Below are 19142 nucleotides of genomic sequence, written 5' to 3'. Positions count from 1 at the left end.
CACTGTTTGAATTTACCTGGTAAAGAACAAATTTATTTCTATATATTACCTTATGAAAGTATTCCAGTGGACAAACTGATATTAAATACGTATATAGAAAGTCTGTGTATGTGTAACTTCCTGAGATACATGTGTGTGCACATGCACACACACATATGTATAAAATTTCCTGCTGACTTCCATGTGCTACTAATACTCTGCTAAACTAGCCCACTAAAAACTGCTTCTGTACTGCTCATATAGTTCATATATGAGTTTACATATAGTAAACTAGGGTTGTAAATTTAACTTTTTGCATGTTGGGATTTTCTCTAGAATGGCTAATTTCTCTCACTTTTAATGCAGTGATTTTTTTACTTTTGTTTCTCATCTTTCTTGTCTGTCTGACTCTTATGTTTGTGCTTTCCACTTCACAGGCATGCAGTATGGTGGATATGTTAATAATCAAGCTAGCTCTGCACCAGCTCCCTTGTCATCAAGTTCAGATGATGAGGAAGAGGATGAGGAGGATGAGGAAGCAGGTTGGCTTTAGCTTTACACCAGTATCTTGTTCTCTTCCTACTCAAGTTTTGTTCCATATTTCCATCCCCTGAAACTTTTTTTCCTTCAAGACAAAATGTCATTCTGACTCATCATGTATCAAGTTAACTAGAAATTTCCGAGGTGTTGTTAGTACAGTAAACAAAAAGGACTTCAGCAGTGGTCAGCAAACAGTCTTTTTGTCTTTTTTTTTTGTTTTTTATGTATCTAGCAAGGTAATATTCACAATTTGCAAGACTCACATATCTTTAATATTTTCATTTGCAGTAGGTTTTAAACTCTGATCTGAAGATAACCAGCTTTAGAACGTAGACTGATAATTGCTTACGTTAAGCAACTAGATGCCATTTGTATTGTTACATTAAACAGTGTTTACCTTGTTTCTCATTTTGTGTATACAGAACTCTTACAGTTAAGGTAGTAAATATTGAGAGGTACTAAGTGTGCTTTTTAAAATAATAAATTGTGTGGTGCTTTTTTTTTCTCCTTCTAAGGTATGTCTCTATGGTCAGGAACATAGATTCAGTTTTAACTTGCTTGCTTTGTAGGGAACTTTAAAAGTTTGGGTTTTTTTTTTCAAAGAAGCAATTTGTTCTGATTGACCGAAACGTTAATTTCTTGGTTGCAAGGATTCTGTCTGTATTTTGTCAGAATGGCCTGGTTTTGTGAGTTTGATGTTTCTCACCACCTTAGTTTCTTGGATGGTAACCTTTTTTTCTTCTAACTTAAAGTCTTTGTAATCTGCATACAAGTGCTAACAGTGTGAAAAGCTTTTTGAGATTGAACATTAGGCTTCTACCCTTGTTGATAGATGGAAGTAATGGCATATATTTACCTTGTGCTGGTGTACTACTCCCATTTATGTGTGCTAGCTTTGAGTATTAATTTGGGACATCAGACTTTTGTAACTTTTCTTTTACGATTATAATTCATATTGCAACTAGGCAGAAAAAAAATTTAGTGCCATACAATTCTGAGTTTTATTAAAGTAATTAAGTCATAAAGCTAGAATACTGTGAAAATAGTTTAGCGTGATCTTAATGATGTCATGAAGAATGGAACATAACAATGATGACATCCAGGTCATAATTAAGAACAGTGTGATGGGTTCATGATATCAATTTGAATAGTATTGATTCAATACTTATGTTGAGTTATTAGTAGAACATTAGAAGAAAATGATTGCTGCTCTGTTCTTTTTCTAAGGAGGAAGGCATATTCAGCTGAAGACACTTGTGATTGTCCCAGTCAAAGAAGGGCAATATTTGGAGGGTGCAATGGTAGCAATATAAGTGATATTATTACCCCCACCCCAGTGGAGCACAAGTATTAGGATTGAGTATTCTCTGTAATTCTTGCTATTTCAGATTATTGGTTCTGTTTCTTTACTTTCTTACCCCTTGTGTGATGATACATTTGATCTTTCTGATGATACAGGCTTGAGTATTAGTATTAAATTATGTACAGTGACTCTTGAATAACTCCTTAAATCTAAGGATACTTCCTAATTTTAGCTCTTTTTCTAATGCTATGAGCCTAATTAGACTTTACCAGCTAGAAAACAATTATGCTTTGGGATATGAAGTTTGCTTTGGTTGTGATGCAGCTGCTCTTTGAACTCTTTCTAAAGTGTAGGCTAAAAGAGCCAGGAGAGTGTTTCAGGTTTTATTTCAGGGCTACCTACTGACTTTTCCACAGATAATTATCTTTGCCTAATCCCGTGCCAAGATTTCTGTCAATCACAACCGTTGTCTCCTTACTTTGTTCCCTAAACCTACAGAGGCAGTTTCCATACTCCCTAGCTTCTTTCTCTCTCAAGTTCTGTATTTCGCTAAAGCCTGTAGCCTTTGAGCTATCATTATGTTTCTGCTCATCTTATGCAAAAGAGTGAAAGGGCACCCATACTCAATACATAGGCTGCCTGGTTAATAAGCATCCTGTTTAATGCCCTGTCACCAGGAGTTAATGTAAATCTTAAACAGATTCTGTGGACAGTTTTCTAGCTCAAGCTGTGATAGTGGTTTTATGAAAAATAAGTGTTGGATATCTGGTTACTTGTGTTTGTGTAGCTTCTCAGTTTTCTGTCGCTGTCACCAGTTAGATCTTAACTATGTTGGCACAGAGTTCTTGAGAACTCTGAAAGCAAAAAGTTATTTTGGTAATATAATTACCATGTTATAAGTATTACTTTTCTCTAAGCAGTGTTTTCTAACCTAGTATGTTTTCTGGTCTGGTGCTGAAGTAAACTTGGACAGCCGTTTATCTTAATTTAAGCATAGGAAAATTGTTGTTCAATTTTGTGGAAGTTCTTGTGTTTTTTAGTGGTGGAGAATTTGTGAGATTTCCATGAAATGTTACCACCTTAGCATTTGAAGCTAATTTTGGTCTGCAGGAAACTGTAACTCACTTGAACACATCATAATTCTTTTAAACACTGGGACTATTGACAGTTCTCAAGAATATGTTGCAAAGTTTGAAATTCTTTAGAACCGAAGACCTGAAGTGAAAGGTCTTCGGTAAGTATATGGGATACTCAGTAATAGGATTCACTTTCTTATTTTAAGTTAGGCTGACTTTGTATTTCAAAATATCTGAGATTATACTTTCTGACTAGAATTTTTCTGTATGTCAGAAATTATGCATAGATTATTGTTTTTTGTAGCAGAAGTATTAGGAAGTTGCATTATTTTTACTTACAGCATGCTTTTAAAATATATTCTTTGATACTTTTATCAAATTGGTTTCTCTTAACTTTTCCAGCAGAGCCTGGGAGGTATATAATATTTCTTCTTTGCAACTTACAAATGTAATGATACAATTAATCCTGCTAGTGAAAAGAGCAAACTAATTTTATATGGAATTATAGATGGATATAACTTTATGAACACATTTACTGTGGGAAAAACTCTGTAAACAGCAACACAGTGGTTAAAACAGGAGGCTTGAACTAGTGTCTTATATGTTCACAACTGTGCTTATATCCCCTTCGTATTTTTTTGAAATGCAGAACTAACTTCTGGTCATACAAGAAAAACTTCTTGAAAATTCTGAAATCTTGATCTAGTTGACCTAATAAAAGTATATTTTGGCTTTTCTGTAGTAGGATTTACCAAATCTTTAAAAGTTGTGTTTCTGCTCAGGTAACAAAATAATGAATCATGTTTCCTTCAGTTTCTAGAACAGAAAGATAGAATTCAGTAGGAAAGGAAATCTTGCATATGTTCTTTTATAAACTTCAGGGGGGAAAAGGGGAAATTTGCAGTGAAAATTAATCTGAAAACTAATTGTATGAGTTTCACACTGTTAATATATTATTTAAAATAAAATCTATTAGTGTTATGGTTTTTTGGAATAGTTTTTCTCAGCTGAACGCTTTAAAGGCAAAATGCTCAAAAATAATCTATATAGTCATGATGTTGCCATGGTATTCATGTGTCCCAAATATCAGTGATGTTATGTTTCCATATGTGCATGAGTCTCTTTACTTGGAAATCTCAGTTGGAGTGAGTTCAAATCTCAAAAGTTCTGCCATTGAAGTTCTCCTTGAAATACTTTCAGCTTCACAATGGGATGTGTGGTCATGGTTGATCCCTCTGAGTAGAATAGTATCAGTGAATCTTTTGAGTCTGTTCTGTCACAAAAGTTGTACATATAATTGTCTTTTTTGAATTCTTAAATATACTCTTCTGTCACACTTCATGGCTTGGGGTGTTTTAAGGAGCAGTTACATCTAATCTCCTTGGCCCTTTTTCTTTGGAAAAATATGTGAAGTGGCACTGGAAAAAATATTTTTAAAATATATTTTGTTTGCAGTGATTTACAGTAAGATATTCAAGATATATGCATGGAGTGGACTAAAAATAAAGCATTAGGAATCTTTTCAATACTAATAACTATGCATGTGCCCCTGTACTTTTTTACTTTTGACTAGTTGACTTTTGTTATTTACTTTCACATAGTTACTTTTTACAGTTACTTTTGGTACAGCCATAAGTCACTATTTATGCTGATTGAAGCAGAGGCTTCTTGTCAATGTTGAATGGAAATTGAAACCTTACATTGAAAACAAAAGAAGCTCTGAATTACAACAGCACAGGAAGGAGAAAAGAATTAAATACTTGTCAGTTTTGCTTGAAGGTGGGGATGGTGCATAACCACTCTGAAAACGATGGGAATCTTCTGTTTGCAGTTGTGAAGGAAATCATTATAGAGACTATTAAAAAAATTACGTACGTCTTTCAGTTGATGTAGTCTAGAAAGAACTTTTAGCTTAATAGTAAAAATATTTTTTATTTCAAGAAACAACTTTTTCATAGTTTTTATCCTTTTCCCATTGCACTCTCTCTTGCTGTTTTTTGGTCATGTGCTTGTTTGTTTTGTAATATGTTGATTGCTTATCGATTCCTCCCTCTCCTCTTTCAGTGGTAAGACCTTTCAAGTCTTAGGGCTGAAGTGGTGTTTTTTTCCCAGGATCTTTCTTGGAGGTTCTTATCAAAGTTTTTAGAAAAAATTCTCAGTCTCTTTCTCAAAAATTTGCCATTTCTGAAGAACCTAACTTTAAATTATTTTCCTTCTCCAGCAATTGATAGTTCCTCTACTACAAGCAGTGCCTCTCCTGTTCTGAACAATTATGATGCCCTGGAAGGAGGTGGCTATCCAGGTATTTATCACATATTAATTCTGAATTGCTTGTTTAAAAACTTAAATGTTTACTGGTTGGTTGTTTTTTTTTTTTTATTTCTGGTGTTGTTTCCTGTAAATTAACAAGTAGGTGTAGGATATGCCTACGAAAGGAGTGGGGGCAATCAGCAAAGAGAACACCTCACTTTTTTAATCCCTTTTCACAGATTTAATACTAAAGTTGGGATAACTATTTATTAAAACTTCGCTGTTTACCATTGCAGTATTGAGGGTAGTGCTAAAAGTACACTCTGTTTAAAAGCTTTCTCTAGGTTATACTGTATGCTTGATTGTGTTGACACTAGTAGCTGATAATAGTTGACATGCCACTGATGTTTTGAGACACCAGTGATATCAGCTTGCAGAGATTCTTGGATCGTGTTATTTTTTTCTGTTTTTCTTCATTTAAAGAAAATGGCTGCTGTTTTGCTTATTTTTGTCTCAATGTCAGGAGTGTCAGGTTTGTTCTATATGACCTCTACTAGCAGACTATCTCAGTCATGAAATCTATAGAGCTCTTATATTGAGAGAGGGTGGAAAAGATGCTGTTCAATGTAGGTATGTTAGCCGATATTTTAAATGATAATTGGGTTAATTTGGGTTGCCTCCCCTACTGGCTCTTCTGCATTGCTTTGACCTCTGAGAATGTCACAGTAGTTTGCTTAGTTTGATGGGCTCCTGTGTAAAGTAAAATCTTTGTCGAGTAAAAAGCCAGTATTGCTATCCACATAGGGTCTAACTCATGCAGTAAGCAGAGACGTGGCTGGAGGATTACAAATTCTCATTTCTCAGCTAATTAATAATTTTGGTTTTGCTGAAGACATATTCTAAAGATAACTTGTTCCTTCTCTTTAAGGAAAACAGTAACAGGATCAACTTTAAATTTCTTCGATCTGCTGGTTTATTAATTTAATTACGGATTTTTTTCCTGGCGTTCTCATGCCAAATGTAGTTTCTTGAGTGGTTGGTCTCTTCATCTGTCAGTTTTCCTGGTGGATTTTACCAAGCTTAAATTCCTTGGAAACTTAGCTTGTATTTGTAGACATTTCTAAAGAGTAGTTTCACCTCTACCATTGTTTAGTTTTCTCTGAATTTAGGTCAATGTGTTACTTTCAATTTGGCCTTTAAAAATAGTGGAACTAAACTGTGCTGCAGGGATATACAGGAGGGACTTGCATTACTTCAAGAAAAGCTCTGTGTCAACATTTAGATAATAGTTCTATCATCTTAGCCTTATGTTTTAACAGTATTCATAAGTGGTAGAGGAGAGACTAAGCATGAATGGTCTCTTATGGTTTATATCAGGTGCAAATCTTGGAATAAAATGTGGTTCTAAGGGGTTTTTATTTCATTTTTTTATTCAGTTGAAATACATTTAAAGTTGGGGGTTTTTTTGTAAAACAGCATTTTGTTAGTAGTTACATGAGTCTGTGGTCATCTTCCCATGTATACCCCTTTTATCAGCATAATGGCAGTATTCTTCCCTGCCAATTCATTTGGTCAGTGCAGATAAACAACTTGATGGATAATACAAAAACTTACAAATGGAAGTGTTGCTTGTTAAGCATTTAGGAGCTTACATTTAAATTAAGAAAGAAGTAGTAAGTTCATACGATACCTGTGGGATTTCTTTTGTCTTTCCAGAGGCACGTTCTGTAACCAGCAGTCCAGTTCCTGCTCCATCAGTCCCCCAAACATCAAAAGCTTCCAAGCCCTTTGGTTATGGATATCCAACACTGCAGCCTGGCTACCAGAATGCAGCACCACCTACTCCTGTGCAGCCCAGTAATTCAGGACACCATCCTGGGTTTCAGCACTATCCACAGGTTTGTATTTTTTTAAATTAAAAGTTACTTCAGGGAGCAACTTCATGGGAAAAGTCTTTTCTGCATGATATATTTATTTTTTTACATCTTTTAATATTTTATTTTTATAATTTATGAAAAAAAAAATATTTATGTCATAGCTCTGGATCTTAACTTTTTATTAGAAGGCTTTTAAATTAAAGTTTTAAGTGTATCTCCAAAGAGTTAGGCTTAACAAGTTTGCTTCACCAGTTATTAGCAGCATCCACAGTTTTAAGGTTTGATATTTCAGAGCACTGTACTTCACTGATAGGAAACGATGAAGAAGCATAATGAAGTACTTGATCAGCAAATGTGTGTTTGATCAGAGTGCTACTGTGGACTATGGTCTCAAGCGTTAAGTCACCTTACAATCAAGTCATGGCATAGGGTCCAGATGAAAGAGCTCTAGAGCATGTGCTGGGTGTGTGGTGGAGCAGGGCTGCCTGCATCTGCTCTGTTTTCTCAGTAAAGAGAGCACCAAGCACCCAAGAAGTTGTGTACAATCACCTGGCTTCTGTTGAGCATGTAAGTCACCCAAGAGCAGTGAATCTGAAGAAGAGGCAGATGCTGAGGCAAAATACAAATGCTGAAGCAGTGCAGAGAAGTATGTGTGAAGGGGTGTAGGAAACAATGTACTGATTTACAAATCCCACTCTGAAATAAGGCCCAGTTGGCAAATATATCAAAACTGATATTACAGGTGATAAAACTCCTTGCTGATCTGTATAGTACCATAAATTAGCAGATGATATCCAGGAATGTTTTTACTTTTATGCATGTAATGTAAAACATGACCTGGAGGAAACGGGGTTTTTTGGGTGTTTTGGGTTTTTTTTAGTTGAAAGACAGCTTCATCTTCACTGTAATGCAAGGTGACGTTAGGCCTTTTCAGGAGTACACAGTAAAAGAACAAAACCCAACAATTGCAAGTTGCAGCAAGTGAAATTCCGATGTGGCATATAAAATGAAAATTCCCTGGAATGGGAGTGAGGAAGCACTAGAGCATATTGTGCTGTGAAATCTTCAATCCTTAGATATTTTTAAAGCTCAGCTGGATAAGGCTATGAGCAACATGATCTAACTTGAAATTTTACCTTGCTTGAGCAGGGGTTGGACTGCCAGACTTCAAAGGTGCCTTCCAACTAACCTTTCCTCCTCTTCTATGGTGTTTTGTTTTAATTTAAAAATAAATACTTAAAACCAGTTTGTGTAGCTTGGAAAAGTTACATTGTAACATCTTTGAAGAGGAGAAGAAAATTGTCAGCCTTTCTAGTAACTTGGTTTCTTAGACCCGGAAAGCTTGAAGGGTTATGTTTGACTTTCAGTGTTGATTTGTATCATGAATTTGAATTTTGTCCAATGATGTATATTTGGAAGGTGTGTCACATTTTTCTTTGAATTTTTACATTTCTACCATACAACACTCTTGTTTGTTTGGGTTTGTTACTGTATCTTTTTAAAAATACATGTCTGGAAGAATTGAGATTACAGGAACATCTAAGGTTCTTATTTAAACATGGTTGTGTGTTTACCCATTTGCAATGCTCTTACTTTTTTCAGCAATATCCAGGTGTGAACCAGCTGTCCTCTTCCTTAGGAGGCTTAAGTCTACAGCACTCTCAGCAGCCAGAAAGCTTGAGACCAGTAAACCTTACACAAGATAGAAATATTTTGCCTGTGTCTTCAGTTCCAGCACCTGTGCCTAACTTGAATTCTGATCTTAGGAAATTAAACTGCAGTCCAGAGTAAGTGTACTGTGTCTAGAACAGCATCTTAATTAATTATTGGTCATGAAAAATGTGTCAAAGTCTGAACTGAATCCTGACTTTAAATCTTTGTGATGATATAACCCCTTTCACTTGAAAATGTTTATCCTCTGCATCCTTACACAAATGTTGAAACTGTCCTGCCATCAGAATACATCATATGCAGTGTGAGTGTAGCTCACTTATTAAAGCATTAAAAAACCTGCATTATCTTTGCCTTGTTTTATCCATCTAAAAAAATATATTAATAAACACCTTAATGTTATACAATACATTTCATAGAGCATTTTTGTAATATTGCATAGGATTTTTTCCCAGAAAATTACGGTGATCATGCCTAAATATACTGAATAAACTGTGAGTATATTTTACTGTGGTAATCCTGCAATCATGATGTATCCTTTCACCTCTAAATAACACTGAGTAGTAATATCTACTATCCCAAGTCAGGTGCCGCTGAGTACAATGGAAATTGATCTCCCCCAAAGATCTTAATCCTAATTCCAAAAGAAATTGTATTCATTGCCCCAAATTAACTCATATGACTGCCCTAGTGCTAATGCATGGTCCTACCAGAAAACAGAAATTAGAAAACTGGGGGTCTCAAAATAATTTTTAGGTGTGGAGCACTTTGGACAGAACTATTTGTGCATTGGGTTCTTTTTAGTGCCCTTTATTTAGCTTTAACTCCGTCCTCCACTTTACATACACAAAAGAAAAGATTTTTGGCACTCTCAGTATTTGATATCCTTTTCTACTGTTTTCTTATGAGATCTCAGAAAGTACTATTTATATAATTACTGTATTCCTTCACCCAAAAAGTCTTTATAATGAATAAAAAATACATCACTTTACGTTGAGCGTATCTAAAGCAGTTTTATCTCTTTGTTGCAAGTTGATCTTGGTATAGTTGCATTGCTGAACCACTAAATTGGGGAGCTGTGTTTGTTTCTTCAGGAGGTTTTTTTAGTAACTTTGCATTAATTTTGTTTATTAAACCAGCTTTTTAAATCATAGTGTTTCTTAAATTTCAGAATTCTTTAAAATCAGGTATTAACGTTTTTAACATCATTTAAAATTTCATTTATAACATAATGTTTTTATTTCCTTTCAGCTCATTTCGATGTACATTGACAAATATTCCACAGACACAGGCTTTGTTAAATAAAGCTAAGCTTCCTTTGGGTTTGTTGCTACATCCCTTTAGAGATCTAACGGTAAAGTAGATTTTTTTTTTTTAGTGTATATATATTTAATATACGCATTTGTCCTATTTTCGTTCAAACAATAAAACATAATGAAATATAAGTCCCAATTTTAACAAAAGTAAGAAAAAATTGTTGGGGACTTAGGAGGAGGGGAAAAAAGCCTTGAAATTGCTACTTCATTGAAATTTGTAAGGGAGAAGCTTGGGGCAAGTCCTTCAAAATTTTTTCCTTATTGTTGGAAGTGTTTGGTTGCCTGTGGTTCTCTGAAGTTCTGAATCACTACTGTGTGTTGGGCTCAGAACTGTCAGATACCTCTTGAAAAGGTGTTTACAGTACCCTCTTGAAGAGCAGTGCTCATCTTGAACATATTACTGGTATGGTATATGATGATAATAGAAGGTAAGCACAGTGTAAGGTTGAAGCTGTGTTCATAACTGTTAAGCAACTCATCTCCATCTAGCGTACTTCTTTTTATGTAAAGAGGCAAGTAGCTGTCTGGTGTGACTTCCTTTCATATAATATGTGTTCTTTATGTAAGGTTTTCTGTCTGTCACATTTAGTCCCCCAAAGTTGTCCTGTCTTTCATAATTTCTCTTAACCATAGTAGCTGTGTAATTGAAACTGTAATTTGAAGTAATTTCATTTTAAAATCTTATTACATATTTGATTTGTAAGATTGGATTAAGACAGTAATTAAATAATATTTCTTCTGATTTTAAAGGGAGGATATTTTTAATACACATCATAATTACTCGGTATGAAAATGAGCCAGAAAGATAAAAGGAAAGGTATAGAATATCTAGTCTTATGAAGCTTTTATACACTGTACTGCACAGTAATGTTTTCCATAAAATGTATTAATGTACCTTTGTTACGGCTTTCCATTGTTTCTTTTTAGCAATTACCAGTAATAACATCAAGCACAATAGTGAGATGCAGATCCTGCAGGACATATATCAACCCTTTTGTTTCTTTCATTGATCAAAGGAGGTGGAAATGCAATCTGTGCTATAGAGTTAATGATGGTAAGTAAGTTTTTGTTGCAGGAGATGCTCGCATTTATAGAATCTCTTTCAAGTATTTGCATCATAACAGTCCATAGGATATTTTAAATTAAAATGTAGATTTAAATGACAGTGTTCTTAAGATGTTTTTTAAAATCTCTGGATCATAAGTCAGGCTGTGCATTTTCTGAAGCAATAGATTGGTTTGCAATTTTCCGGGAGGCAAAGAAAATGTAATCGTGTTACCCTGATTACCTGCATAATGAAATCAACTTACTCCTTTGACTGCTGTTGCAACATGCAAATAGAAACATGATAACAGCTAATACTGTCTGCTAGCTAATCCAGGTCAGAGGTTATGAGAAGCAATACAGACGGAAGCTTGTTGTTGTGGAATGCTCTGTTTGCATTGGTGTTTTAAAGTTGGGGATATACTGCTGTTCAAAATAACTTCCTTTTTTTCAGTTATTTAAATTTGATGTTGTTTGGGATACTTGAATGTTCCTTCGTTTTATGTATTCTTAATGTGAATTTTTTTTCTATTCTTAGGGATAATTGATATATGTCTCCATTAGTTTATATGTAGCTGCCATAATGGTTTCTATTTGACCAATATATAAGCTTTTTTGTGGAACAAAAATAATTATTTTTCTTTATAGTTCCTGAAGAATTTATGTATAATCCTCTGACACGATCTTATGGAGAGCCTCACAAACGGCCAGAGGTCCAAAATTCTACAGTGGAATTCATTGCTTCCTCGGACTATATGGTAAAAAAGTTTTCACGGTAACTTTGACAGCAATTGCATGTTAATATAAATACATTTGAAATTAACATTGCATGTTGCTTCAGTGGTGTGTACCTTAACACCAAGTAGTAGTTAAAAATCATATTTATTTGGAGTTTTGGCAAATGTGGATATTCAAATTCTTGTCAATTAAAGGCAGTTGCAATGTGTGTAGTCTTCCACTGTAGTTAAATGTGGCATAGTCTGGTCTGAGTCTGATTCAATGGGATTTCAGGGTTTTTCCATCATTTTGAAGAGGTTTTGAAAGACCAATAATGGAATAATGAGATAATGAAGTTGGGTTAAAATTTTTACTTACTAATTGTGACAAGAACAAATCTAACTAAGAGTAAACCTACAATTGCTGTCATAGTAGTCTTGTCTCTGAGAAAGATAAACAAGGCCTGGGAAAAGGCCCTGTTCATAAAGACATTGTTAACAACATCAAAAATAAATACTTCTCTTGTTTTTGACTTGAAATGCCGTGGCCAAGACATTTGGCAATGAATAAATACATCTTGTTATACAGTTAGGAAAAGGATGTAGAATATTTTAACTCCATTTAATAGATTGCATTGTCCACATACTGGTGTTTTACAAGAGTCAATTCCATATCTGCCACCAAAGAATCACGTTTGAGTTGACTGTTGGAAGGAGAGACCAAAATATCCAAGTTCTGCTCTGAAGCATAACACTGTATGCTTATTACAAATGGGTATTATTAACCACTGGGAATTGTGGTTAAGTCTATACACGTGACTCTTAGTTAGTAAACCAGTTTTATTGCATAATGTATAATTAGCATTTTTCTAAGTATTCCTTTTTCCCACTTCTCTTTCTAATGACTAATCATTTTTAGCATTTGTTTAAATAATGATTTTTGAACAATTTTTTATTTTTATTTTTTTACTTTGTAGCTTCGTCCTCCTCAGCCTGCGGTATATTTATTTGTTTTAGATGTGTCTCATAATGCAGTGGAGGCTGGATATTTGACAATAGTCTGCCAGTCATTGCTGGAAAACCTAGACAAGTAAGAATATTAATAACCTTTTCAAATTAGCTAACATGTTATTATGAACAATACTAACCTACAGTTTTGCAGAAAACTTGTATATAGTGTTTAAATATTCTGTCCCTAACGGACAGAAGTTCAGTTGCCTGAGATTTTGAAATGTAACTTATGTCTAAAAAACAACAAAAAAGAAAAAAAAAACACCAAGCAACTAAAAAAACCACCCCCCAAAAAACAGCTGTTGAAGCAATTTACATGATGAGAGCTAGCTTCTGTGCATGTGATTAAAGGTGAATCTGTAAAGAATTTACTTACTTATCTGCAAAGAATATTTAGCTGTAACTTCAAACAGCATGTTGATTTTACAAGCCTCTTCCCCCCTGCCAAGACCAGCAAAAATAACTAAATTACAAGATTAAATTGGCTGGTTCTTGCACTGAAATGGCCAAGGTGCTGTGTACTGTACTATTGTAACCACTAGTGTGAGACTGCCTAGGTGAATTGTGTTGTCAGTTTGGTTTTTTAGATCATAGTTACCTACATCTGCACATGCTACTTTCTAGCTGTTCTCTTTTTCACACTGGAAAAGCATGTATGGGATTGTTGGTGGTGCTTTTTGAGTGAGGCTTAATAAACTTCACTGTGTTCCTGTCTTTTGAAAACTAATTTGCATCCTATGGGAGGTCTCACTCTGAAAATAATATCCTACAAGTTTTTCTTAGAAAACTTGGTTTTAATTTCTGATAAAGACATCAACATGTACAATAAAATTTGTCATTTACATTTATTGGTTTAGTCTTTCTTTGTTCAGATCTTTACAGGTATTTTGTCAATGGTTATCAGAAACATGTTAAGTTAGTCTCGGAAACTTCGTAAATACTATGAAAAGTCTATAGGAAAATGAGTACATCCAGTTAATTTATACTCCCAGATGGTAAAAACAGTATTTGCGCCTATTGCTTTTGTTAACCAGCATGGTTTTCAGCACTTACACTGGTGTTTTATATTTTGAGAAATCCTGTTTATTTTTTCTTTTTGTATTTTTAATGCATACATAGGAATAGGGTCTGTGTGAGAAGTGAGAATGTTATTGTAGAGACACTGGATTTTGGTTGAGAGCTGTAATTACTCTGTAACTACATTAGTAAATGGGGTTTTTGAATTATGAAAGAGCAGAATGCACTATTTTCTGTTGAAGAACTGAGAAGGCTACCTTCTTCCATGTGTCAGCGTAATGTTTAAATGAACCTCCTAAGTTCTCTCTCAGAACAAAACATCAATATATTAGTCCTTACCTGTAACACTTAGTCTTTTAAACTATATCATTATCCCAGCTTTTCAGAAATTACTTGTATTCATGTTTCAGATCTCCTTTCTTTGTTGTCCCTTTAACCCTGTATACATGAACCGAGTTTCTGCTAACATCAGCAGGAGCTCTGTGTATGTGTGTATCCTGGGAGAGAAATTTAGGGCTTAATAGTTTATTTTTTAATGCTTCAGGCTGCCTGGAGACTCGAGAACAAGAATAGGGTTCATAACATTCGACAGCACTGTTCAGTTTTACAACTTGCAAGAAGGTTTATCTCAGCCTCAGATGCTGATTGTCTCAGATATTGATGGTAAGTAAAAAGGAAATGGAAACCTAATTTTTGAGAAGCTACCTTTTTTCCCAGAAGAAAGATTAGAATCTCTCAAATATTTTGATATTAGGTCACTTTTATTGAATTTATAGGGAATATAATTTTAAAAAATAATCTTACACTAACTGCAGAGTAGGTGGTGTTTAAAAAGTGAAATTTAGATGTTAATTTTGCTTTGAATAAAACAAGCTTTGTATAGACTGTATTATTCTCACTTATATATGTATCAGAAAAGCAGAATGTATTTCATGGTATGTGTAGCAGTGGGCCATGAAATGTTTTGTTCTATTTTAACATTTTTCTTTAATAAAATGCTTTTTTCCCATTCTCCCTACAGATATTTTCCTACCTACACCAGACAGTTTACTTGTAAATCTCCATGAAAGCAAAGAGGTATGGTTGCTCAAAATATGTCATTAAATTTAAAGAGCTGAATAATCAAACTAGAAATTCCTTTTAAACTTTGAATTCAAGCCTGTTTTCATAATATGCAATTCCAATGTTACTTTTTAATTATAGAAGTATTACATGATGTTTGTTTGCATCAGTTTTTAAAATTCTGACTTTATTTTCCATAGTGTGTTGAAACTACGATGAAATACTAGGTGCTGATTGTTCCACTTTGGTTATGGCAATACAGCTTTTTAGAAATATAAGAAAATCGCAAGCTTGCAAAATCTCATAAACACCTTTCAATCTGTTCTGCAGCTGATAAGAGATCTGTTGAATGCGTTACCAAATATGTTCACTAATACAAGGGAAACACACAGTGCACTGGGTCCTGCTCTTCAGGCTGCATTTAAACTGATGTCTCCAACGGGTGGTCGAATATCTGTGTTTCAAACTCAATTACCGTCTTTGGGAGCAGGGCTTTTGCATTCCAGAGAAGATCCCAATCAAAGGTCAAGTACAAAGGTACAAAAACTTCCTTTAATAGTCATCTCATGAAACTAGGGACTGGCCATGTCTTTCTGACTTGCATAGTTCTGCAGATCAATTTTTGGTTTTCATTTATGGCAATTCACTAAATTTTAATTATTCAATGTCTTTGTGTGTTTAAGATTGCTAGTTTATGCATGTATGTGTGGTATTGTTTCACAGCGTATGAGCTGTCATTTGGGCCTTTGATCCATAGCTTTTCTTGGCAAACAAAAGACGCTGCAAATATCTCTCTGTCTCATTCGATAGCAGTTAATATCAACCAGGGTTTTGAACCAAAGCATAGATATATTAACTTGTAGACCTAAAACATGTTTTCTTATTGTTTCTTATGGTCTTGTAGTTTACTGCATCCAGTAAGTGTTATATAGTTACGTGCATGTTTATTTGTATGAGAACATAAACTTCCATGGGAGTAGGATCATAACTGCTTGTAAATACAAACTGAAAAAATATGGAACATAAGGAAAACAATTTCTGCAGGTGGAAATGCCTATAAATTACTGCATAAAGGAAACTTCCTTATGATATTTTTCCACTGAATAGTATGGGGTTTTTTTCCATGAAGTCTTGAGAGAGCGTGATCGTTGTCTTAATTATTTCCTGTATAATTTATTCACCAAAGGTGGTCCAGCATCTTGGTCCAGCAACAGACTTTTATAAGAAGTTGGCACTGGACTGCTCAGGCCAGCAGACTGCTGTGGATTTATTTCTGCTAAGTTCACAATATTCTGATCTAGCTTCTCTTGGTAAGGAGTACCTAATATATCCATTCACTCTTTCCACACTGTTGTGTTGTCTTCAGAAGCACAGACTGCTTCAGGAATTCTTAGATCATGTAAATCCTTTTGCACTTTTGTAAATTCAGCTAATGCTGCAAAGGAATTGACTGTAAAGTTGATAGCAATAAAGAACAGAAGTAATGGATTGGTGGTATCAGACAACTTATTCTGAGATTTCACAGTTTTAAATGAGAAGGTACTCTCCTGCTCAAGAACAGGAAACAGCCAGATGACAAGGAATTAATAAAGCTTAATCATAGGGGTAGAAACAGAGTGCTCATCTTTCAGTATTAAACCAAGATTTGTCTCTGTGCACACACTTAATTTTGCATCTTCACCATTAAACACTTCTGCATGTGCTTCTGTCTTAGCTGCCAAAGGTAGCATGCTTATTGAAGTAAGTGTATAATTAATTGTGTATTGGGACGATTCATCACTGTCTTCAGTGATCTCAGTATGGACCAGTTCTCATCTTACAGGTTTGGGTCAAATCAAGAAAAAGTTGAACATAGATGTGACTTGCAGAAGGCTGAACACAATTTTTGTATCCTGACTCCATGTTACAGTTTTACCTCTTAACCATATCTTTTCCTTCTTCACAGCTTGCATGTCCAAGTATTCTGCTGGATGCATCTATTACTATCCATCTTTCCATCATAGCCATAATCCTGCTCAGGCTGAAAAGTTGCAAAAAGACCTTAAAAGATACCTTACAAGAAAGATTGGATTTGAAGCAGTTATGCGCATAAGATGTACAAAAGGTATGTTTTAAATCCGGAATCAGGTGAAAAAGTTGGTGTAAGCATGTTAAATATAATTTTGAACGTACTTAGTCTTTAGCACCATTAAACTTTGGGTTATTTCTCTTTCACTGAAGAGTAAGATAGTTGTCTTCTTTGTGTAAATTATGTTAGCTTTGCCAGTTGTTTTTTTGTGTTTTTTACTTAAGATGGCACCATCTCACTTCAACTAAGTTGATGTGTAGTGTAAGGGCATCATTCAGTTGGGCATGTTCAGAATTGAACATGAACTCTAAGGATCATGCTGAAATGTCTAATGACTCACATAATTGATTCTGCATGGTAGAATAAGTATTTTTACTGTTAAACATAGCTTGAGGGCTGTGGGCTTCAATTATTGATAGGAGTTTTACATGCTGTTTTAAGCTCACTCTGAATTATTTAATCTGCTTCTAGGTCTTTCAATACACACTTTTCACGGGAACTTTTTTGTACGCTCTACTGATTTATTGTCCCTTGCTAATGTCAATCCTGATGCTGGATTTGCAGTACAAATGTCCATCGAGGAAAGTCTGACTGACACATCTTTGGTTTGTTTTCAAACAGCTCTTTTGTATACCTCCAGCAAAGGTAAATAAATTCAAATGAATTGGCCACTGGGCTTTTTGTTTCTTGTTCTAGCATAATATTATATAGTTAGTTCTGCGGCGTTCTGTTGTTCTTTATACCCTAAAAGAATCTTGTTAAAGCTAGTGAGCCTACTTGGCGGTTAATCACATAATGTAAATCTTTATAAATTCTATTTTGATGGGAAACTGTAATTTATCTCCATCTTACATAGAGCTGATTCAGCAAGATTCCTTTATTTAAAAGGCATACCATTGTTATAAGCAACAGCATGTTTGGCACACGCTTTATCCAAAATCACAGACCCATGATGGATTGGAGCAAGCTGCTAGTACATCGGGTGGGCATAAAGAATAACAGTTACATTCTGTTGTGGAATATGCCACAAAATTTGGGGATGGAAAGCAATGTACTTAATTTGTAGGATCAAGACATTTGTTGTGGATGTTATAAGCTAGTTTGTGTTATGAACTTGTGCTGATTTGTAAGTTGAATGGTTTAGAGCATTGCAGAATTTGAACAGGTTAGGAGACAGCAATAGGAGTGGTGTTACAGCAATTTCCCAACTGGTGTGTTTTTACAAGATGGGTGCATCTTAGATGAGAGGAGATATGCTGTAATGACTGAATTGGTATACCTCTACCAGAAGATGTTGCATAATGATTTCTACTTTTTTTTATTAGGTGAACGTCGAATTCGAGTGCACACACTTTGCTTGCCTGTAGTAAGTTCACTGGCTGATGTATATGCAGGAGCAGATGTACAAGCAATTGTATGCCTCTTAGCAAACATGGGTGAGTACGGAAGGAAGATTCAAATATCTTTTTGTATGTTCTTAATTTTGCCAGCTGTTTAAATGCTGAAGTAATGAATGAAGCCTGGATATTGTAGAAGAAGGTTGGAGTGGAGTACACTGAAGCCTGAGAAACGTAAGATGACAAGAAGTTATACCAAAACTATTATTTTAAATATTCTTTAGTCTTCCTACCTTCATACATAAACTCTAGAGTTTATTAAAGGACAAAGAATCATAACACACTTGGACCAAAACTCTTTTTTTTTTTTGGTATCATTACCATGGTTGTTAATCTTAAATTTTAGTGTTCTAGGATTACATAAGAAGCAGAGTGATTTATTTAGTGAGTTGCTGGAGACCAGAAGGGATCTTCTGACAACAGTGTACTGAGATATACATTAATTTTCTATTCTTCTATACTGATATTGTTGGGTTGAGGATTCTACTTGTGGATCATAAGTAGGCTGATCTCTGCCACTGAACATGTGTGGCTCTGTGCAGGATTTTAGTATTTGCTATGTTGTATATTAATAGTCAAATAAATTGGAAGAAATAAATAGTACTTCCGTATCTTGTCTTAAATGTGCATTCAGTCCAGCAGGTGGCTTCCTCTTACCAAAGGATTTGTCAACCCTTTCTCAGCAGAGAAATATGAAGCTTTGTTTACACTAATCAAAATTAAACCACTGAAATAATGGAAGAAATTTCTTGTGAGGAAAAAAATCAAAAATAATTACTGCAAATATTATCTTGGTAGGACAGCAGAGAGTTTCA

General features: G+C 34.7%; 1 protein-coding gene across 2 annotated transcripts in view; it reads left to right on the top strand.

The window, feature by feature from the left end:
- The window catches only part of SEC24B (SEC24 homolog B, COPII coat complex component), a 48621-nt gene that overhangs the window by 17949 nt on the left and 11530 nt on the right, over positions 1–19142 (top strand). The window contains exons 4-18 of one of the 2 annotated variants that reach the window (XM_074905460.1): positions 417–521; positions 5120–5200; positions 6865–7046; positions 8628–8812; positions 9948–10050; positions 10940–11066; positions 11705–11814; positions 12750–12862; positions 14345–14463; positions 14822–14877; positions 15193–15399; positions 16049–16172; positions 16808–16966; positions 17402–17575; positions 18256–18366. In XM_074905460.1, the coding sequence (XP_074761561.1) occupies positions 417–521; positions 5120–5200; positions 6865–7046; positions 8628–8812; positions 9948–10050; positions 10940–11066; positions 11705–11814; positions 12750–12862; positions 14345–14463; positions 14822–14877; positions 15193–15399; positions 16049–16172; positions 16808–16966; positions 17402–17575; positions 18256–18366 (1956 nt within the window). The remainder of the gene's footprint in view (positions 1–416; positions 522–5119; positions 5201–6864; positions 7047–8627; positions 8813–9947; positions 10051–10939; positions 11067–11704; positions 11815–12749; positions 12863–14344; positions 14464–14821; positions 14878–15192; positions 15400–16048; positions 16173–16807; positions 16967–17401; positions 17576–18255; positions 18367–19142) is intronic. The other variant, XM_074905461.1, reaches the window with a different exon arrangement.

The sequence above is a fragment of the Athene noctua genome, chromosome 4, assembly GCF_965140245.1.
Source record: "Athene noctua chromosome 4, bAthNoc1.hap1.1, whole genome shotgun sequence".
Lineage (NCBI taxonomy): Eukaryota > Metazoa > Chordata > Aves > Strigiformes > Strigidae > Athene > Athene noctua.
The sequence above is the reverse complement of the archived record's forward strand: the minus strand, read 5'-3'. Positions and strand labels throughout refer to the sequence as shown.